At 40.9% G+C, this 16,444-nt stretch overlaps 1 protein-coding gene across 3 annotated transcripts in view; it reads left to right on the top strand.

Moving 5' to 3' along the window:
* The window catches only part of si:ch211-278j3.3 (E3 ubiquitin-protein ligase RNF19A), a 69,311-nt gene that overhangs the window by 36,414 nt on the left and 16,453 nt on the right, over positions 1-16,444 (top strand). For all 3 annotated transcript variants that reach the window (XR_009646904.1, XM_060849943.1, XM_060849953.1), the window contains 2 exons: positions 4,788-5,656; positions 9,448-9,653. Coding sequence is in view for 2 of the 3 variants with exons in the window: in XM_060849943.1 (XP_060705926.1) it covers positions 5,172-5,656; positions 9,448-9,653 (691 nt within the window). In the remaining variant the exon portion in view is untranslated. The remainder of the gene's footprint in view (positions 1-4,787; positions 5,657-9,447; positions 9,654-16,444) is intronic.

Genomic DNA, 16,444 nt, shown 5'->3' with positions numbered 1-16,444 from the left:
ACCCAGCACCGATCCTTGTGGCACTCCGCTGGTCACAGGCCTCCAGTCTGAAAAACAACCCTCCACTACCATCCTTGTGTTATCTTCATTAAACTTCATCTGCCAAATTTTGGCGCATTCGTCTAATCTATCTATATCTATTTGTAAATGTCTTATTTCTTCCTTGGAGCCTACTTTGTGTCATTGAGCACTTTTCATTATCAAGGGCTGTCAACTGTGACAGTGCTTTCACAAGATGGTCCAGAACTCTGAGCTGTGCTTTACAAACAGGAAAAAGAATCTGTGGACTATCTTTCATTATAACGTATGTTTTACGTGATTCCAATGAATGAAACTTCAGAAGATGAAGTGTGGTGGTAATTCTAGAGTTGGCTTGACATTTTCTTCAACTATTTTCAACGTTACAAAATGCTTTGTTATTGGAATCAGCTACTGTACACAAAAGATAATTGAAAATCATTAGATACTTTGTCCAGTGGCACTAACAGGATAGTACATTCTGTGCCCATTATGTTGCATTGTTCTGTATCTACTGCAAGATAACTAACTTCACAATTAACATATTTGTTGTTGCAAGGTATTGCAGCCACATGAGTAAAAGAAGCCAGAGCAACAATTTGAGCTGCGTAATGTTTCAGAGATGTACAATTTTGGATTAAATATCACATCTGCAATGAGGATTTCTTAACATTTGGTTCAGAAAAAATCTGCATGCTCTAGTGGAAATTTATATAAAAACTTGCAGTTAATGGCGCAAACATAGACTTCATATGATGTAACCCTTGTTTCTGTGGTGTTGCAGCAGCAGTGGGGGAAGTGGTGATGATTACAACACAGTGGAAAGCTCTTTAGTTTACATCAATAGAAGGCAAATTATATGAGCAGACTTGTTTTCATTATTCATGTATTCTAACCATTCAATCTTGCCAATTGGTGGAATTGGCATTCTGATTATGATTTGTTAAGAAAGTTTGTTTTATGCCCTTTTAATGGGAAGGATTTTTTGGGAGGGCAATGGGGCAGGTCACGTAGTTGGCCTTCCTGTCCAAAGGTGTCAGTCTTTCCTGTGTGATTTTGTTATGACGACTTAGAATTACAGCCTCTTCCTGTTTAATGAGGAGTATGCATTTTTAAACTGTTCAATTAAAGTCATAGAGTCACATACATTGGAAACAGACCCTTCAGTCTAATTAGTCCATGCCAACGTGTTCCAAACTAAACTAGTCCAACCTGACTGCTTTTTGGAGGGATACAGACCAAGCTTTCCTATTCATGTAACAATTCTAAAGTCATTTAAACGTTGTAACTCTACCTGCATCCACCAGTTCTTCCAGTGGTTCATTACCCACACTAACCAGACTTGATGTTTTAAAAAAAAAGTTGCCTCTCATGTCCTTTTTAAATCTTTTTCCTCTTTAAAAGTATGCCACCTAATTTTTAACTCCCCACCTTAGTCATCGTCATTCACCTTCTGCTCCTCATGATTTTATCAATTCTTATAAATTATTAGTTACCTTAATATACTACGCAACCTACGGAATTTGATAAATTTGTTTGAGATTTCTGAAGTTACATCTGAGACTAATGGAAAATCTATATGAAAACTTGCAGTTAATGGCCCAAACATAGACTTCATGTCAGCCATTTTTAAACTAACTGTGTGGTGTATTGTTATTGGCTATGTGGTTACATCAAGGAAATAATTTAATTCAGCATCCTTTTTGGAGGAATGTTAAATTGAAAGTATGTTGCAATCTCTGTCTTAATTTTTATCCAGACACACGTGTTTTTGTGCCTTACAACAATCCATGTTTCAATATCTGAGGAGGGACACTATCTTGTAATACTTAAAATTTTGTAGATGGAGGTACTTTATGCTATAATTTCATTGTTCTAGTTGTTCACCAATATCCATTCCCAGCAGGTGTACTGAACCCTATCTTCTTGGATCAAATAATAACTTCAACATTACAATGAAACCATTAAAACATGTGGACCTTGCTTAAAGAAAGAACAATGCAATCATAATTACAAATCATAGACAACTAAGATTCATTTTTGCTTAAGGCAAATTAACATTTTGCAATCCATAAAAATCAATGTCAAAATTCTTCATCATCAGTGTGTATCTGATGGGTTTTAGATTACTGTGTTGAGGAGCCGACCAGAGGTTAGGCACAGCCTATTCTAAACTGGGTACTGCGCAATGAGAGAGGATTAGTTAACAATCCTGTTGTGCCCTAAGAATTCTATTTGTATGATAGAATTCTTTTTTAAGATGGGAAGTGAAGTGGTCAAATCCAAAGCTATAGTTCTGGAGCAGCACAGTAGCTCAGTGGTTAGCACTGCTGCCTCACAGCAACAGGGACTAGGGTCTGATACCACTCTCCGGTGACTACCTTGGTGGAGTTGACACATTCTCCATGTGTCGGCTTAGATTTCCTCCAGCTGCCCCAGTTTCCTCCCACAGTCCATAGTTGTGCAAGTTAGGTGGATTGGCCGTGCTAAATTGCCAATAGTGTCCAGGAATGTGCAGGCCATGGGAAATGAAGAGTTACCAGGCTAGGGTGGGGTGGGGCGGACTGCGTCTGGATGGGATGCTTTTTGGACGGTTGATGTGGACTTGATGGGCCAAATTAGCCTCATCTGCAGTGTAGGGATTCTGTGACCCCAAGAAATCTAAATAAATGGAATTGAGAGAGTGAGAGCCACAAATTGGCATGGATAAATTGGAGAACCTTAATGAAGGAGTTGATGATGAATAGGCAGCGTTTCATATTTAAAGCATGTTTACACTATTAACAACTATGATTATTCATACCTGTCCAATGCAAAAATGAAACAGAAAAGGTGGTGTAACTATGGTTTACAAAATAAGTTAAAGACAGAATAAGATCCAAAGAGTAGACATATAAAATTGTTAGAAAAAAAAACAGCAAGTCTGAGAACTGGGAACATTTTAGGATAGAGCAAAAGGGGACAAAAAGTTGTGTCAAGAGAGAGAAAATAGTGTATGAGAGTAAGATTTGTAGGAAACATAGCTGACCATACAAGCCTTAATAAATAGGTGAAGCAAAAGCATTAGAAAAGACAAATATAGATCCCTTACCGTCAGAAGCGAGGGAAATTATAATGGAGAACAAAGAGATAGAACCAAATTGTTTGTTTAATTCTTTAACTATCCTCTCAAAAGAGAAAACTAGCAACCTGTCAGAAACGTTAGGGAGCCAAGGATGGAATGAAAATGCGGAATTGAAGGAAATTCATATCAGCAAGAAAATGGGGAAACGATCATGTTTAGCAAACGTACTGGAATGTTTTGAGGACGTAACTAGTAAAACAGTTAAGGGAGAACTAGTGAACGTATGAACTGAGATGTTCAGAAGGCTTTTAATAAGATTTCTCATAACAGACCACTGGTCTAAGTTAGAGCACATGGGATGAGGGTAATATATTAGCATGGATCAAGAATTGATTGACATGATGAACAGAGAATGGGAATGAATAGGTTTAAAGGCTGACAGATCGTCAAGGCCTGATGATCTGCATCCCAAAGTACGAAAGTAAGTGACCCTAGAAATATTGAATGCATCAGGTGGTCGACTTATAAAATTTTTAGATTCTACAGCAATTCTACAGATTGAAGGGTAGCAAATCTAACCACATTATTTTAAAAAAAGGGAGGGTGATTTTAAATTAAAAAAACAGAATTACAAAAGTTAGCCTAACATTAGGGGTGGGTTAAATGCTGGAGTCTTGAATGAACGATATGATAGCAGAATGTTTGGAAAGCATTATTAGGATTGGACAATGCCAGTATGGTTTTTATGAAACGATCATGTTTAGCAAACGTACTGGAATGTTTTGAGGACGTAACTAGTAAAACAGTTAAGGGAGAACTAGTGAACGTATGAACTGAGATGTTCAGAAGGCTTTTAATAAGATTTCTCATAACAGACCACTGGTCTAAGTTAGAGCACATGGGATGAGGGTAATATATTAGCATGGATCAAGAATTGATTGACATGATGAACAGAGAATGGGAATGAATAGGTCTTTTTGCAGGTAGGGTAATAGGGTACTGCAATAATTGTTGCTTGGCTATATATATATTATAACAATATGTGTGGTGAGTGTTTTAATCATGCTGGTCAAACATGTTGTGTCACATCTCTGGAACAGGTAGACTTGAACCAAGGCTTTCTGGCCCGCAGGTAGGAATACAGCCACAGTGCCACAAAACACGTTCTGTGCGCTCAGCAGCAGGGCTCAGATTTAAATGTGAAAATGGACCAGACCTGCAGGGAGTCATTGTGAAAGGAGATATGAACAAACTGGACTTTTAACTATTTTCTAATCAATTAACATTTATAACCCTAGAATTAGTGAAGTGCAGCAACAATCACATTTCACATTAATAATAAGGAAGTCAGTAACTTGCCTACTCTTGGTAAGTGACTGACGTTCCTGAGTTTAGTTTTGAGACTGATTTTTCAAAGTGTGGTTTTATAATTAATTCATTTTTGTGTAGAACTCATAATCTAGTGTAACAAATTAACACACCTTGGTTCTAACGTATTGAGAGTTTTGTTTGCAGATAATTTTAGGTTCAATTGAAAATTTTTGTCAGTGGAAAGGTATTTGTCATGTTATCTTGCTTTAGGTGAACAACTGAAATGTTCCTGCTTGGATAAGCTTTATATAAATTGAAAATATTGAAACATGTTTTTAAATGCAAGAATTTTTGTAAACTGATTTCACCTCCTTTTGCTTTCAACGTTTTCTAGATTTCCTCACAAAATTGGACACAACAATGAATATTGCAAGGTGACATCATCTTAATATCCAACAGCTGTTCAACTCTGGGACAACTTAACATCTCAGCTTGCTATGTGAATCTGTTCTCTGCTCAGACATTTAAAAATCAGTGTTGTGATTCATGCTTCATGTGAACCCCATTGAACAAAACACTAGTTGTTTCAGTATTGCTAATTATATTTAGAACAACTTGGATCTCCAAAGTGGATCAAGAAACTTGCCATATTTTCCTTTTACAGTATGTCCTAATAATTTTGTCTTTCAATGATCGGAGACTGTGGTCAACCATTTTGTAAAGTAATAAAGAGACACAACCTTGATCACTGTTGTAACTTCAGAATATATTCAAGATCATGAGGAGACCAAATAAACATCGACAGCTCCAATTTTTTAGTCTCTTCAGCAGGAAACCTAAATCAAAATCAAAGCTGGAGATGTCCACAGTTGCAGTTGAGGGAACACATGCAAAAACTGAAAATCAGGATGAAAAGAAAATGTCCTCCGCTAACAGGACAACACATTCATCCAGTAATGAACAGTTGTTGGGTACTTTAGAGTGCCCACTCTGCCTTCTTAGCCAACCTCGATCCCGGTTCCCAGAGATCACTTCTTGTCACCATCGTTCTTGCCTTGATTGCTTACAGCAATATTTGAAGATTGAAATTACAGAGAGTCGGGTCAATGTTGCCTGTCCAGAATGTTCCGAGTTATTTCATCCATCAGACATTCGTATGATTCTCAACAATGGCACTTTGATGGAAAAGTACGAGGAGTTCATGCTGCGAAGGTACCTTGCATCTGACCCAGACGCTCGATGGTGCCCTGCACCTGACTGTAGGTATGTCTTGCATGGCTAATCAATTTGATTAATTTGAAGTATGTCTGTTTTATTTTCCCCAATTAATTACTATACAAATAAAGGATGCTGAACTGACTATGTAAGAGTCGCTACTTTTGTGACTGATTTTTATCACTAAACATACTGAGTTCTTTTATGTTCATTCATGGCATGTTGCTGGGTTGACCAATGTTTATTGCTCATCCCTAATTGGCCAGAGGGTAGTTTAGAGTCATCTATTTTGTGGGTCTGAAGTTACATGTTGGACATCGGTTTCCTTCCCTCAACTACATTAGTGAACCAGATGGGTATTTCCAACAACCAACAATGCTTCCATGGTCTTCGTTTGACTCTTAATTCCAGATGAAAATGTGTTGCTGGTTAAAGCACAGCAGGTTAGGCAGCATCTCAGGAATAGGGAATTCGACGTTTCGAGCAATAAGCCCTTCATCAGGAACCGTTTGCATTCTATATGCCATGGTGAGATTCAGGTACCCAGAACAGTATCTAGTCTCTGGATTAAGATTTTAGTGATAATACCACTGGGCCATCACCTTCCAAGGTTATCATTGCTAATAACACAGCGAATACATATGCAAGCTAAGAAAACCATACAAGGAATATGTACATGAGTTGGTTCCTCAAGTTGCTCCTCAGGGCTGATTTTTGACCTCCCTCTGCTTTTCCATCTGAGCTTTGCATCCCTGGATTTCTTTGAATATCAAAAAAGCTTTTTTTTAATTCTTGAGTCTACTCATCAACTGAGTATCTCCAGCTCTCTGAAGTGAAGATTTTCAAAGGTTCACTGCTGTTTGAGTAAAAAAAAACACATCACCTCCACCCTAAAGGCCCAGCCAACCCCTTTTCTCCTGGCATTATACTGGACCGTTTAATCTATAGTATCTCTAGTTTATTTTTCCCTTTGGTTTCATGTCTGGCATCATCCTGAAGATGTTAAATTCTGTCAGAAGAACAATCCTTGGCCTGTGACTCTGGCTTCAGCCAGACATTGTCCCTCAACCCAGGTATTGGATAGCTAGAAGAAAGTAACCTTTTGATAATGTATGCTGTAGCTAAAATGAGTAGAACTGTGACAAGTGTACCTGGGACTTCAGGCTATCATGAAGAAGACAAAAAGCAAGAAGAGAAAAGATTGAGTCTCACCATAGGAAATCATAATGCAGTTTTTTTCCCCTGCCTCCCTCAAATTTGGACTTGTATGTCCACGTAATCAGTTTCACTGAGCTGACCATTTGGGGCAGTGTGGAGAAAATGGTTTTGAGGGAAAGGATAGCTATGATCTAGTTGAATGGTAGGGTGGGTTTGCTGGGCTAAATGGCCAATTTCTGCCCCTTTTCTTATGTTCCTATGTTTAGTGACACTGTGTTTTAGACCTACCAGTATTATATGTTGCATATGACATTTGAATGTACTCACTTCATTTCTAATTTACAGTATTTAATAAAGCCTTGCATAGCACGTGGACAGGCATAGAGTTATGCTACACTTTTCCTTGGTCTAGACCTCTGGAACATTTTACATATTCCGTTACATTTTAGGAGAAGTTTGAAAGGGTTTTTGCAAACCTGTATATTGGAACAGTTTGTTTGTAATATTACATTGCAATGTGGGCCTTCTGCTATATTTGGGAACTTAAATTTGGTGTGATTCTCATTGGAGTCTTGGCTCAAGGATTTTTTTTTAGATTTATTTGTGCGTTTGCTGACAGAAGTAAACTGTTCAGTTTAGGTTTTATGAGGGAAAAGGAGATAATAGATATGTTTTAGTTTATACAATCAAGTTTTTTTAGAAAGGTGAAATATTGTGCCAAGGCACTTTACAGCCTTTAGGACTCATCAACAATGTTGTACTTTCTATTGGTCTGCTCTCAACAATACCAGTCTATTGAGTATTCACACCTACCTATTTTGCACCTTCATCTTCCTATTACTCCAATTTGTGTTCCCATCATGTTGTGCTCTGGACACAATATCTGTTGCACTCACTCCTCTTCCCTTTTAACAGCATGTAGAAACATTTTACAGCCCCCTTCAGTCTGAAGGAGAGTCATATTGGACTCAAAATGTTAACTCTGTTTCTCTCTCAACAGATGTTATGAGACCTGCTGAATTTCTCCACCGCTTTCTTTTTTTATCTGATTTTCATATCTGCTGTTATTAAAATGCTGGGAGTCTGATTTGTTTAAATTGATTGAATACAACTTTCTTTTTTAAAAAAAGAAATGAATAACTTACTGCCATTTGAGTGAAAAAATGTCTCATTACCTCCACCCTAAAGGCCCAGCCAACCCTTCCTCCTGGCATTATACTGGCCAGTTCAGTTTAATCTGTAATATCTCTAGTTTATTTTTCCCTTGGTTTCATGTCTGGCATCGTCCTGAAGATGTTAAATTCTGTCAGAAGAACAGTCCTTGGCATGTGGCTCGGACTTCAGCCAGACATTGTCCCTGAAACCAGGTATTGGATAGCTAGAAGAAAGTAACCTTTTTGATAATGTATGCTGTAGCTGAAATGAGTAGAACTGTGACAAGTGCACCTGGGACCTCAGGCTATCATGAAGAAGACAATGAGCAAGAAGAACAAAGCTTGAGCCTCACCACAGTGGATAGGGGATAGTGCAGATTTTTCCCCTGCAATCTTCAAATGATGTCAAAGCATGTCATTTTGGCATAACTGGGGCGATCAGCATAATGGTGATTCACTTGGTATTTCTACATGTATTGTAATGTATAAGAGACAGATAAAGGAAACTGCCCTTTTGAATTGGACATCACTGCTTAATGTTTTTCAAATTTGGCAAGGTGTGGTACCTTGGTGCTATGTATCTGTCACAGACTAAATGTTCGCTGCTGGGAATAGGCAATTGTGATACTGGCTATTAAGCCTAACTTTACCTTATTTCTCGGGAAAGCCTTTTTGAATCATGGTTGTGGAGGTTAGAAAGTTATCAATAGAACTGACTTTTCCAATTTTCCATTCTGCTATTGTAAAAGACTTTTTAGCGAAGCATGTTTTGGGTATGACTTTAATAACAATAGAATGAAGATAGCTCAATGGAGCAAATTCTGCCCTAACGCTGGTTCTTTATCAAGCAACCGATGTCTATTTCCTTGCTCTATCCCAGCAGCCCTACAAATTTTTTTTAGCCCTCAAATACCCATCCAGTTTCCTTTCGAAATGAATTAATTGATTGTTTCTGCTTCCACTCTTGTTGTTTGTAACAAGTTCCAGAAAATACAATAGTCAAGTTTTATTAATAGTTTATTAACAGACCTAACTTTTGAAAGCAAAGATCCTTTGCACCTTCTTGTAATGTACATAGACTTTGAATGCAGCAGTTATGAATGCCTGCATTCTGTTCAGGTCAGTTCAATGTGTTGAGACAGAAGCACATACTGTTTGATAGTGAGGTGTTGCTAAGATAGTGAGATAGTTGCAAAGCTATTTTTTCTCTAAGAAATGTCTTCAGTTGATTAATATCTACTGTGTATTTTAGAGAAGCCCCCTGTTCAGGCAACTTTAGACCTCTGTTCTAGTAATATTGGCTTCTAAGTAATTCACTGTTACAAGGCATAACAGTTTTGTGGGTTAGACTGACTCTTTGCATAACTACATCTTAACTAAGATGCTACAGTTTACCAACTTGTGCAACGTTTGTGTTTTTTTGGATGTAAAAATGTTGAATGATCACATGTAGTAGGTATCTTGTGGGATATTGGGGTCTTTTAAGAAACAAAGGATGTTTTGTGAACTTGGACTCTCTCTTTACAGTTATGGAGTAATCGCCAGTGGCTGTGCAACTTGCCCAAAGCTGACATGCGAGCGGTCAGGGTGTGCGACTGAATTCTGTTACCACTGCAAACAACTTTGGCATCCAGACCAAACTTGCAGTGAGGCTCGTAAGCAGAGGGATGTATTTGTGGCTGGAATAGAAAAACACTCTACCTCTCTTATTCACAGTGAAGAATCAGATAATGGTAAATATTGCTTTTCTTAGAAGGCAAGACTTTAGCACGAGGTTTTTTTCCTTACGACTTGATATATGACATGTCTTAAAATACATTGCTCAAAAGTGTTCTGAACAAATAGAATGTCAGTGACTGGACTCGCTGTGATGGTTCATCAGCAAGGTTAAATATTAACAAACCTCTGCACAGTTGTGTGAACGTTGTTCAACTGAGACATTCGAGCAGGTATTGGATGATTGTTTTGGATAAAAATAATGTGCAAAGGGCATGGGGGAAAGGCAGGAGATTAGTACTAGATAATCATGCATATTTAACAAGCTGGTGCAGGCACGATGGGCTCCTTCTGCATGGTAACTCTTCTATGATAGTGCCTGTGATTTCCTCAAAAGGGTAGCAAGCTACTGAATTGTGGAAGTCAGCAATAAATGATATTTTTGAGTAGTTTTATGCAGTGTATAGGTATTAATTTAGAGGCATCTAAATCGCTATTACTTGTAGTCATTGACTTTTGTAAAGAAGTCAGGAAGTGACAAGGAGTTTGGAATTACAGTTAGTATTTTTACTGGTCAGGTGAATAAGTCTGTTTTTGAGGTTTCTACAGCAAATCCAGATCTTCCTCTCTGCTCACTGTATCCTTCAATTTCTGTTTCACAATCTAAAACAGTGAAGTCAGGCAGGTTTTGTCAATGTTAAATCCAGCAAGCAATGGAAAGTTTTTTTTTTGTTCATAATTTTTTTCTCTCCCTTATTCTGTTTGCCTTCACCTTAACTTTGTGTGGTACTCATTTAAAGTATTAGAAGTTCCAATTCTAATTATGAAATCAGCTTGTAACCTAACAGGAAAGTTTGATTCCCATTTGCAAATTAGGAGCTAGAGAAAGGTTTTACCTCAGCCTTTCTAGTTGATCTCTAGGTCATCTTTGAGCTATATCTCTTAACCACCTCTATTTTCTTTCCCTTTTTTTTCTAATCAACCTGGTCAGTGATGATTTTACACTCCTCTCGAGCTGGTGTGAATTGAACCTGGGTCCCTCGAACCAGAGATGGGGACACTGCCCCTGCACCACAAAAGGGCCCTGACACCTTTTTTTCCTGTTGAAATCTAATGTATTTTTCTTTCTGCACAGCAATGATATTATACATATCTGGATTTTTTTTTCTCCTTACAAATCATATACGTTACTCATTAAAAGAAAAAGTATCGAATATTACCCGCCAGACTCGTGCAATAATAAGTACAGGGGAATGAGAGTAAAGAAGGGAACCAAATTGTAAAATCTAATGATAGTAGATGCATGGCTAATTAAAGGCAGTCTCTCCAGATACTTCAGAAATTACAAGCTATCCAATTGATTGGGTTGCAAAATATTCATCAGTGGAAGTAGATTCAGTTGCCACAGTAGTGTGATTTGAATTTAAGGCATCTGTCATTCCTGTGGTATGACAAGTGCCCATTGTTGAGCTTTTATGCAGCCTTGAATTATCTTGATTTGGAGATGCCGATGTTGGACTGGGGTGTACAAAGTTAAAAAATCACGCAACACCAGGTTATAGTCCAACAGGTTTAATTGGAAGCACACTAGCTTTCGGAGCAACGCTCCTTCATCAGGTGATAGTGGAGGGCTCGATCGTAGCACAGAATTTATAGCAAAAATTTGCAGTGTGATTATACATTGAAAAATTGTCTGTTAAGCCTTTCATCTGTTAGAATATAGTGATAGTTTCACTTCTTTCATGTGTAAATCACAAAACCCTTCTTTTTAAAATTGCATTCTCGGGTTAGCTGTTAACAATGGTGATAGCTAGACAATCTGTTGAAGGTGTTAGCCCCCTGTGTTCTCTGTCTATGACCTGATGTTTAGATTGATTCTAATCTAAAAAGTAAGATAACAGAGTTTTACATAAATTCATGCAGTTTTTGAGCTCAGAGTTCTACATGAATGTATGCAGTTTTTGAGCAAAGTGCAATGTAACTCTACAAGTACAAATTCACCCCACAAAATATATGTGTGCATGTGGGTCTTTGTCTATGTGTGTGTGTGTGTCTGTCTGTCTGGGATGGGGGTGTGTGTGTGTGTGTGTGTGTGTGTGTGTGTGTGTGTGTGTGTGTGTTGAGTGCAGAGTGTCTTAAGTCTGTGAGGGGTGCATGTGGGAGTGTGTGTGTCTATAGGGGTGTCTGTGTGTACTTGTGTCCGTGTGTGTGTGTGTGTGTGTGTGTGTGTGGTGCAATGATGATCACCTGTAATGTGACATGAACCCAAGGTCCCAGTTGAGGCCCTCCCTATGGGTACCGAACTTAGCTATCAGCCTCCGCTCGGCCACTTTCCTCTGCAGCCTGTCCTGAAGTCCACCTTGGAGGATGGTCACCCGAAGGTCCGAGGCTGAATGTCCTGGACCACTGAAGTGTTCCCCAACTGGGAGGGAACCCTCCTGTCTGTTGATTGTGGTGCGGTGCCCATTCATCCGTTGTTGTAGCCTTTGCTCAGTTTCCCCAATGTACCATGCCTCCGGGCATCCATGCCTGCAACGTATAAGATAGACAACGTTGGCTGAGTCACATGAGTACCTGCCATGTACAAGGTGGGAGATGTTCCCACGCGTAATAGTGGTATCTATGTTCACAATCTGACGCATCTTGCAGCGTCCACCGTGACAGGGTTGTATGGAGTTGTCCTGAGAGCCGGGCAGTTTGCTACAAACAATGATCTGTTTGAGGTTTGGCGGTTGTTTAAAGGCAAGTAGCGAGGTGTGGGGAAGGTCTTGGTGAGGTGCTCATCCTCGTTGATAATGCGTTGCAGGTCACGAAGAACATGGCGTAATGTTTCAGCCCCTGGGAAATACTGAACAACGAAGGGTACCCTGTCAGTTGCAGCACATGTTTGTCTCCTGAGGAGGTCATTACGGTTCCTTGCTGTGGCACGTCGGAACTGGCGGTCGATGAGTTGAGCATCGTACCCATTCTTGTGAGGGCCTTGTGAGGGCATCCTTGAGTACTTCCAGGTGTCCATCACATTCTTCCTCAGCTGAGCAGATCCGGTGTGTGCGTAGGGCTTGTCCATAGGGAATAGCTGTTTTAATATGTTTTGGGTGGAAGCTGGAGAAGTGTAGCATTGTGAGGTTGTCTGTGGGTTTGCGGTAGAGTGTCGTGCTGAGGTGTCTGTCCTCGATGGAGACACACGTATCCAAGAATGAGATAGATAGTCGAGAGTAGTCCATGGTGAGTTTGATGGTGGGATGAAACTTGTTGATGTCACTGTGAAGTTTTATCAGTGACTCCTCGCCATGGGTACAGAGGAAGAAAATGTCATCAATGTACCTGGTGTACAATGTTGGTTGAAGATCCTGCATAGAGAAGAAATCTTGTTCGAACCTGTGCATAAAAATGTTGGCATATTGGGGTGCAAATTTGGTCCCCATGGCTGTCCCGTGTGTCTGGATGAAGAATTGGTTGTCAAAGCTGAAGACGTTATGATCGAGAATAAAGCGGGTGAGTTGTAGGATGGTGTTTGAAGACTGGCAGTTGTTGGTATTGAGTACTGAGGCTGTTGCCGCGATGCCATCCTTGTGGGGGATGCTGGTGTAGAGTGCAGAAACGTCCATTGTGATGAGGAATGTTCCCAGTTCGACTGGTCTGTGGGTGCTGAGTTTCTGTAAGAAATCCGTAGTGTTGCGACAGAAGCTGGAGATCTCCTGTACAATAGGTTTCAAGATGCCTTCCATATAGCCAGAGAGATTCTCACATAGTGTCCCATTGCCCGACACGATGGGACGTCCCAGTGTGTTGGCTTTGTGTACCTTTGGAAGGCAGTAGAAGTCACCTACACGAGAAGTACGTGGGATGAGGGCACGTCGGGAACTCTGAAGGACTGGATCCAAAGTTCTAATCAGTGTGTTTAATTCTTGGGTGTGTTCTTTGGTCGGATCAGCTGGTAGTTGCCTGTAGTGTTCCTGGCTGTTCAGTTGTCGGTACATTTCCTAGCAGTAATCTGTTCTATTCTGAATGACAATGGCTCCTCCTTTATCTGCTGGTTTGATGACAATGTTGCCATTGGTTTTGAGCGCCTGGTTGGCATTGCGTTGTGAACGGGTGATGTTTTGCTCTACCTTGTGGGTACGGCTGATGAATCTGGCACTTATATATATCCTGACAGTTTGAGCATACATGTCAAGCCCAGGGCAGCGGCCCTCCGGTGGGGTCCATGTTGACACCTTCTTTGGTCGCTCCTCTACAGATCCCTGTGAATTCCCGGAGTCTCATGCATCTGATGAACTCCTCTGTGTCTGCTGCCAGAATCAACGGGTCCATTTTGGTGGTGGGGCAGAAGTTGAGACCCCTACTCAGGACTTCAATCCCTTTCGGTCGAAGGGTGTGGTCCAATAAGTTGACAATAGACTTCTCCGCAGTGATAATGTTGTTTACTGTGGTTCCAGGGCGGGCTTTGCTATTACTGGTAAGAATGCCAAGCTTCTCCAGTTTTTTTTTGTTCTTGGCGTGCATGTACATGGTGTAGTTTTGTCGCCTTATCTGTTTGGCAATGTCACGTAATGGTACTGATGTATCCTGTGTGCAGGCTGCGAGTGTGGACTGCATCTGAATTTCAAGGTTGTGGCGCCTGCTATAGAGTTGGTGCACGAGATGATTGAGAAGTTTACGATAGGTGCGGTGGCAAAGTCTCTCTGGGTAGTCTGTGTTGTAGGTCGACCTAAGTGGGTTCGTGATCCGTAATCCTTTCAGATCTTTCCTGCTTGCCTGCATTCCTGTAGAAACTAGATGTCTGTGTCAATGTGTGCAATCTTCTTGGAGATCCTCTCCAATTTTATTTTGTGGGGTGAATTTGTACTTGCAGGGTTACATTGTACTTTGCTCAAAAACTGCATACATTCATTTAGAGCTCTGAGCTCAAAAACTGCATGTATTTATGTAAAACTCTGTTATCTCACTTTTTAGATTAGAATCAATCTAAACATCAGGTCATAGACAGAGAACACGGGGGCTAACACCTTCAACGTATTGTCCAGCTATCACCATTATTAACAGCTAACCCGAGAATGCAACTTTTAAAAAAAGTTTTTGTGATTTACACATGAAAGAAGTGAAACTATCACTGTATTCTAACAGATGAAAGGCTTAACAGACCATCAATTTTTCAATGTATAATTTCAGTTACATCACACTGCAAATTTTTGCTATAAATTCTGTGTTACGATCGAGCCCTCCACAATCACCTGATGAAGGAGCGTCTCTTCGAGAGCTAGTGTGCTTCCAATTAAACCTGTTGGACTATAACCTGGTGTTGTGTGATTTTTAACTGAATTATCTTAGTTTTGTTGATCTAAACTGCTTTTTAAACTCTTGCCTTCAAAGAAATGTGTTTTCCTTGCAGGAGAAAGTGAGGACTGCAGATGCTGGAGATCAGAGTTGAAGAGTGTGGTGCTGGAAAAGTCCAGCCGGTCAGGCAGCATCCTAGGAGCAGGAGAATCGATCTTTTGAGCATAAGCTCCTCATCAGGAATGAGGCTTGTGGCCCAAGAGGGCTAAGAGATAAATGGGAGCAGGGTGGAACAGTTCATCAACTGCACTAACACCTTCCATGCCCATCTCAAGTTCACTTGGATCATCTCAGACACCTCCATTCCCCTTCCTGGACCTCTCCATCTCCATTTCCAGCAACCCGACTCAACACTGGCATCTACGACAAACCCACTAACTCACACATCTACCTGGACTATACCTCCTCCCACCCTGCCTCCTGTAAAAACACCAGCCCTTATTCCCAATTCCTCTGCCTCTGCTGCATCTGCTCCCAGGAGGACCACTTCCACAATAGAACATCCCAGATGGCCTCTTTCTTCAAAATGCAATTTCCCCTCCCACATGGTTGGCAATACCCTCCATCGCATCTCCTCCACTTCTCGCACCTCTGCCCGTGAACCCCACCCCTCCAGTCACAACAAGGACAGAACCACCCTGGTTCTCACCTTATACCCCACCAACCTTTGGATGCATCGCATCATCCTCTGCCATTTCCGCCACCAACAAACAGACCCCACCACCAGGGATGTTTTTCCTTCCACACCCTTATCTGCATTCCAGAGAGACTATTCCCTCTGCGACTCTCTTGTTAGGTCTACGCTCACCACCAACCCACCCTCCACTGGCGGCATCTTGCCTTTTCCACTGCAAGAAAAACCTCCCCCCTTACCTCCGTCCAAGGCCCCAAAAGATCCTTTCACATCTGACAAAGATCTACTTGCACTTCCACACACATTATCTACTGTCTCCATTGCTCCCAATGTGGCATCCTCTACTTTGGGGAGACAGGGTGCCAACTTGCAGAACGTTTCAGAGAACATCTCTGGGACACACTCATTAAACAACCTCACCGCCTATTGGTCGAATACTTTACCTCCCACCTCCCACTCTGCCAAGGACATGCAAATCCTGGGCCTCTTCCACAGCCAAACCGTAACCACACCACACATGAAGGAAGAATGCCTTACCTTCCCCTTTGGCACTCTCCTACCACACGGGGTCAATGTGGATTTCACCAGTTTCCTCATTTCCCGCCCCCACCCCCCAACCTTATCCCAGATCCAGCCTTCCAACTCAGCACCACCCTCTTGAACTGTCATTCATGTTCATCTTCCTTCCCACCTATCTGCTCCATTCTGTTCTCCGACCTAACAACTTCACCCCCACCTTCATGTACATGTCATATTTCCAGCTACCTTTCCCCTACTCCCCCAGCCCCACCCTCTCCCATTTGTCTCTTAGTCCCCTTGGGCCACAAGCCTCATTCC

Source organism: Hemiscyllium ocellatum, chromosome 3 (assembly GCF_020745735.1).
Source record: "Hemiscyllium ocellatum isolate sHemOce1 chromosome 3, sHemOce1.pat.X.cur, whole genome shotgun sequence".
Classification (NCBI taxonomy): Eukaryota; Metazoa; Chordata; class Chondrichthyes; order Orectolobiformes; family Hemiscylliidae; genus Hemiscyllium; species Hemiscyllium ocellatum.
This window is presented reverse-complemented; position numbering and strand designations above follow the sequence as displayed.